The sequence below is a fragment of the Zootoca vivipara genome, chromosome 4 (genome assembly GCF_963506605.1).
Source record: "Zootoca vivipara chromosome 4, rZooViv1.1, whole genome shotgun sequence".
Lineage (NCBI taxonomy): Eukaryota > Metazoa > Chordata > Lepidosauria > Squamata > Lacertidae > Zootoca > Zootoca vivipara.
In genome coordinates, this window is record NC_083279.1 from 93,590,139 (window position 1) to 93,596,138 (window position 6,000).

Consider the following 6,000-nt stretch of genomic DNA (forward strand, 5'->3'; position numbering starts at 1 on the left):
TGAAACAGGAGAGGGTAAAAGCAAAAAAGCACCCCAAAAAAGAGGTTGGGAAAATCAGCGCCCCGGTGAGAGAGGGGAGGACACAAACAGTTGGGGGGCAGAAAGAGGATGAAAAGGTGCAAAGATACAAAGTGATGGGATTACAGAAGAGGGGGGCAAGAGTTCGGCAAAAGTTGGTATGGGACAGACTAGGGGTGGGTTGAGAGGTCTTGGATTATTTGGTATTGTCTGAAATAATATGGTCTGATCTCGGAATGTATTAAGGATTGTATGAAGAACCTGGCTGATTCATCTGGAGACTTCGATTCCAGGGAAGGGGGGGTGGGAACTTTGTTGTGTGGGTGGAAGTAAATGGGTAATAAATTAGGATGTGAATCTTATATATTTTTGGGTAAGGGAAAGAGACTACGGATTAGATAATAATAATTTTGGAGAGAGGATGTTAAGAGAAAAGAGGTTAAAGTACAAGGAGAATGGATAATAGCAATGAAAAAGATGAAAAAGTTGAAATTTAGAAAAAAGAATGTGAAGTTAGAATGGGAAAATGCGAGAACTATTTTTAACAATAAGAACTCAAGAAGGGGAAATGAGGAAGTCTGAATCTGTTTTTTTTTGTTTTTTTTGTCGTTTTTTTATGTATTTTTCTTTTTTGTGCCTTTTTCTTTTTTCTTGTATTTCTTGTTAAAATCTAATAAAAATTATATTAAAAAAATAAAAATAAAATAAAGTGGTACTATTACTTCCCTTGATCTAGATGCTATACTCCTATTGATACTCCTATTAATCATTGAATTGCTGTGATTTAGTATCCCTGCTTACTACTTAGGCCAGGGATAGCCAGTGTTTTTGGACTCCAACTCCCATCAGCCCTTGCCAGCACAGCCAGAGGTCAGGGGTCATGGGAGCTGTCAGTCAGCAGCATCTGAATGGCACCACATTGTCATGCCTTAATGGGGTGGAACCGGATTTATCCAGCAATTCAATGAGAAGAGTGAGCATTTTAGGAATGCACATTGTTCGCTGCCGTTGGGTTTTGTTTTGCTTTAATTGGCTTTTAATTGATTTCACCTGTTTTGCATTTTATCTTGTGGCTAAGTCGCTTTGAGACTTCTTTTTTTCTGTAAAGGGACTAACTAATGCAAGTGATTAATTATACATACATACGTAATCATACATACACAAAACCCAAGCTGGGTTTGATTTACAGCGTACAAAACCTGATTGCACGACTTTAAAACTTAAACACCCGTAATTAAAAAGCAGAATAAAACGGTCCTGTTTCAGCATTAGTATACGCACTGGCTAACGCCAACTTAGATACACGATTCAGAGAGAGACTTACTCCTTTATTCCCCTTTCCTTTAAAGGTGGCGGCAGTTGACCTCCTTGTACCAGGAGTCGGGGAACTTTGCGGAGGCAGCCTGAGGGAAGACCGACCCGATTTCCTACAGTCCCGCCTACAGAGGTCAGGGAGAGGTTTTCTGCTTCTGGCTTACTGTGGGGGGAGCTTTTGGACAGTTGGTCAAGGAGGGTCTGTTGAGGACGCCAGCGATTAAAGGGGAGAGGCCGGTCGCGTGTTCAGACAGAACAGATGCTTCTTGGGGGATGTGTTCCTTGGCATGCCAGACTCGTCGGTGCAATCTGTCCAATATGCAGAAATGCAAAAAAATATATATTGTTGCAGCCCCTTTCTCACAAATGTGTTTGGGCTGGGGAGGGGGGCAGAAATTCACCGCTGTGCATTGCCTTGTTGTCTCAAGTGCCTGTTTTTCTATTCATCTTAACGCCCACCTCTGAAAATCTCCTGTGTCCACTATCGTTTCTTTTTGACTAATACGCACATTTTCGCAAAGCGGTTTCCCATAATATAAGGCCTTTTGTATGTTGCTTTCATGATGTTTTCCCCTTGGTTCCACAGGCTGGGGCTTGAAGACACCTACCAATGGTAAGGACGGCCAGGCTTTGTTCATAGTGTTGCCCAGGTGGATCTGATCCCCCTCCTTTGGGTGGCACATCTGTCCAAGGTTTTTGAGCTGTGAGTCCTGCATTGCAGGGGGTTGGGCTGGATGACCCTTGGGGGTCCCTTCTTATACTGCAGTTCATGATTCCAAACCTTTGCAGCCTGGAGGGGAGAACAAATCCTTTTTCAGTCTCTTGTGGTGGAGCACAGTTTTGCGATGGCCCATCGTACCTGCTAAATGCATCAGTTGGGACATAGGACCATAGAACTGTAGAATTGGAAGGGACCCCCATGGGTCATCTAGTTCAACCCCCTGCAATGCAGGAATCTCAACTAAAGCATCCATGGCAGATGGCCATCCAACCTCTGCTTAAAAACCTCCCAGGAAGGAGAGTCCACAACCTCCTGATGGAGAGCGATCCACTGTTGAATGATGGTCTTCTGCGTTCCTGCCCCTGGGACCCCCTGACCTGCCCGACAAAGTGAGTTACAGAGCTTTCATTCTCCCTCAGCGGGTGGCGCTGTGGTCTAAACCACTGAGCCTCTTGGGCTTGCCGGTCAGAAGGTCAGCAGTTCAAATCCCTGCGACAGGGGTGAGCTCCTGTTGCTCTGTCCCGTGCTCCTGCCAACCTAGCCATTCGAAAGCATGCCGGTGCAATTAGATAAATAGGTACTGCTGTGGCAGGAAGGTAAACGGCATTTCTGTACGCTCTGGCCTCTGTCACGGTGTCCCAGTGCGCCAGAAGCGGTTTAGTCATGCTGGCCACATGACCCGGAAAAGCTGTCTGTGGACAAACGCCGGCTCCCTCGGCCTGAAAGCAAGATGAGCGCCGCAACCCCAAAGTCGTCTTTGACTGGACTTAACCGTCCAGGGGTCCTTTACCTTTACCATTCTACCTCTTAAAGTAAATAAGTTGGCCAGAAACAAACCTTCGGAACGATTTTAGAGGGGGAAAGTGGTTGCTCGTCTTTCTCAGTACTGTAACTGCATTTGACATTTCCAGACAGGGCTGGGAATCTCCCCTACCTGAAACCCCAGACAGCTGCTGTCAGTCAGTGTAGACAACCATGAGCTCAATTTCAAGCATCTCCAGGTATGGCTAGGAGGCAACCCTGGAGAGCAGCTCCCAGCAAGGGAAACAGTGCTGAGCTGGACGGACCAATTCTCTGACTCTGAATGAGACAACTTCCTCAGTTACTGGAACCGGAACAGAGGCTTGCTGGATCAAACCAAGTATTGGTAAACATAACTGATCTGCCGCCTTGCATTCCAGGTACATAGACCTGCGTCGATTCGGATCAACCCCTCATGGTGGATTTGGAATGGGATTTGAGCGGTACCTCCGTTGCATCTTGGGAGTCGAGAACATCAAAGACGTCATCCCCTTCCCGCGGTTTTCACACTCCTGCATTTTGTAGCCTTTCCCGAAGATGCCGCCGTTGCTCGTTTTTACGAATCCATGCCCTGCTGACAAAACTGCAATGTTGTCCCCCCCATCCCCTTTTTTAGCGTTGGATAATACTATGGTAAACTTCGCACCGAAGACATTTGGAACAGAGGATAGTTTTGGATTATTGCATTGTTTTTAAATCCGCAGAGCACTTTGCATTGTAGGACTCACTGACTGTTGGAGGGGATGGGAGAGAACAATTGCCTTGTCTTTGGCCATAACTCGAATGAACACAATTAAACTTTCACCTTGTGTCCATTCGTCTGCGAGAAGCATTTGGGCTGACCGCCAAGCTCTCAACGCGGAGGGATAAGAAGCAACATACTCTGAAGGTTGCGAGAGAGAGATGCCAGCCATTCCTCAAACATGGTGCCTTCCAGAATTTGTTGGGCTCCCCAACTCCCATCTTCCTTGACCATTTGCTATGCTGGCTGGGGTCGATGGCAGCTGGGAGATGAACCACTATTAGTGGTCCCCCGTACCTTGGGCATATTACTCTTATTCACCAGGGACTGTGTCCAATTCTGTGCTGATATTGGACTAATTCCCCTTCTGGTGCCTGGCGAAGAGATTTTTATCTCATCAGTTATTTCAAGAACGGTATTCTTTCTCTTCTGGTTTTGCGGTTAGTTTTAGCTGAATTTATCTTCAATTTTTTACGGTACAGGGGGATCTCGCCCCTTAACGCGGGGGCTCTGTTCCTGGCCACCCCATGTGTCAGTGGGACGCTCGCAAGTCTATTCCTCCCCTGCCTCCTTTCATTGCCCAAAACGGCACATGCGCCTGCGGGCGTCTGTGTGCTGAGCATGTGCAAGTGGGGAGTTCCCTGTACGCCACTTAGAGGCAACAGAGTTAAATGGCATATAAATTGTTGAAGCAAATAACCAGGGGTCAGCAGCAAACTTTTTCAGCAGGGGGCCGGTCCACTGTCCCTCAGACCTGGGGGTGGGGGGCAGACTATATTCTGGGGGGGGGATGAATGAACAAATTCCTATGACCCACAAATAACCCAGAGATGCATTTTAAATAAAAGCACACATTCTACTCATGTAAAAACATGCTGATTCCTGGACCATCTGCGGGCCGGATTTCGAAGGCGATTGGGCCGGATCCGGCCCCCGGGCCTTAATTTGCCTTCCCATGGAATAAGCAAACGTGGAGGGCCCAGGTTGCGCAAGGGCTGAGCGGCACAGTCCCTAAGCGCCGCTGCAAAATTTGCGATACGCTTTCTTGGGTAAAAAGTGTTTGGCCAGACGGAATTTCCTCCGAATCCAGCTCGGTGGCAGAGCACCACTGCAGGCAAGGCCTTGCTTCCGTTTTGCTGCTCGGCGCCCATCTGAAAGTCACAGCGTTGCTTGCAAGAGTCTCTCTGAGTATCTCAGGGATTGCACGGGGAATTTGTTAGGGAAACTGAACCGCTGCATGAATTGAAATGACACCTTGATTGGATAAGAACCAGAAGGGGTTGCTGCCAGCCGTTCTCTCAAACCTCCGCTTCATTCTTACACCCCCGCCAGCGGTTAAAAGGCAGCAAGCAGCTTAGCATGCGGTTCAGCAAGGTCGTAGCTTTCACGGGGAGCTTTGTTCAGCCTGAGGGCCACATTGCCCCTCAGGGCAACCTTCCAAGGGCCCTGTGACAATAGTGGGTGGGGCCAGAGGCAAAACATGGGCGGAGCTTGTATGTAAATTTCCCCATCTTTACAGCAGGTTAGTTTCCGCATCCACCCTTCTCTTTGCTCTGTTTGGACATGCAGAGAGGCATTATCAAGAGTTGCCAGCTGGACAAAAGCATTTGTGGGGTGAAGAGAGTTTGGCCTGGGGAAGAGGGCATGTGACCTGGAGGACTTCCAAGGGCCTGATAGAGAGACATAGGGAGTTACATCCGGCCCCTGGACCTGAGATTCCCACCCCTCTGAACTAACTGCACATCATCTAATTTTGTATCTCAGGATTTTCAGACAAGTCATAGAGTTGGAAGTGACCGCCCCCCCAAGGGTCATATAATCCAACCCCCTGCAATGCAGGAATCCCAACTACCTCATACATGACAACCTCTGCTTAAAAACCTCCAACAATAATAATACAATAATAATAATTTATTATTTATACCCCGCCCATCTGGCTGGGTTTCCCCAGCCACTCTGGGCGGCTTCCAACAAAATATTAAAAAATAAATTAAAAAATCAGTCACTAAAAACTTCCCTAAACAGGGCTGCCTTCAGATGTCTTCTGAACGTCAGATACTTTTTTATTTCTTTGACATCGGATGGGAGGGCGTTCCACAGGGCGGGTGCCACTACCGAGAAGGCCCTCTGCCGGTTCCCTGTAGCTGCGCTTCTCGCAGTGAGGGAACTGCCAGAAGGCCCTCGGAGCTGGACCTCTGTGTCTGGGCTGAACGATGCGGGTGGAGACGCTCCTTCAGGTATACTGGGCCGAGGGCGTTTAGGGCTTTCGAGGTCAGCACCAACACTTTGAATTGTGCTTGGAAACATACTGGTAGTCAGTTTAGGTCTTTCAGGACCGATGTTATGTGGTCTCGGCGGCCGCTCCCAGTCACCAATCTAGCTGCCACACCCAAGGAAGGAGAGT

The 6,000-nt window shown here is 48.0% G+C and overlaps 1 protein-coding gene across 4 annotated transcripts in view; it reads left to right on the forward strand.

Annotated features, from left to right (window-relative positions):
• Positions 1–4,340, forward strand: part of NARS2 (asparaginyl-tRNA synthetase 2, mitochondrial) — a 46,371-nt gene extending 42,031 nt beyond the window's left edge. For 2 of the 4 annotated variants that reach the window (XM_060273909.1, XM_060273912.1), the window contains exons 12-14: positions 1,368–1,465; positions 1,919–1,945; positions 3,235–4,340. In XM_060273909.1, the coding sequence (XP_060129892.1) occupies positions 1,368–1,465; positions 1,919–1,945; positions 3,235–3,379 (270 nt within the window). In that variant the 3' untranslated portion in view covers positions 3,380–4,340. The remainder of the gene's footprint in view (positions 1–1,367; positions 1,466–1,918; positions 1,946–3,234) is intronic. The other 2 variants (XM_060273911.1, XM_060273910.1) reach the window with 2 other exon arrangements.
• The last annotated feature ends 1,660 nt before the right edge of the window (positions 4,341–6,000 follow it).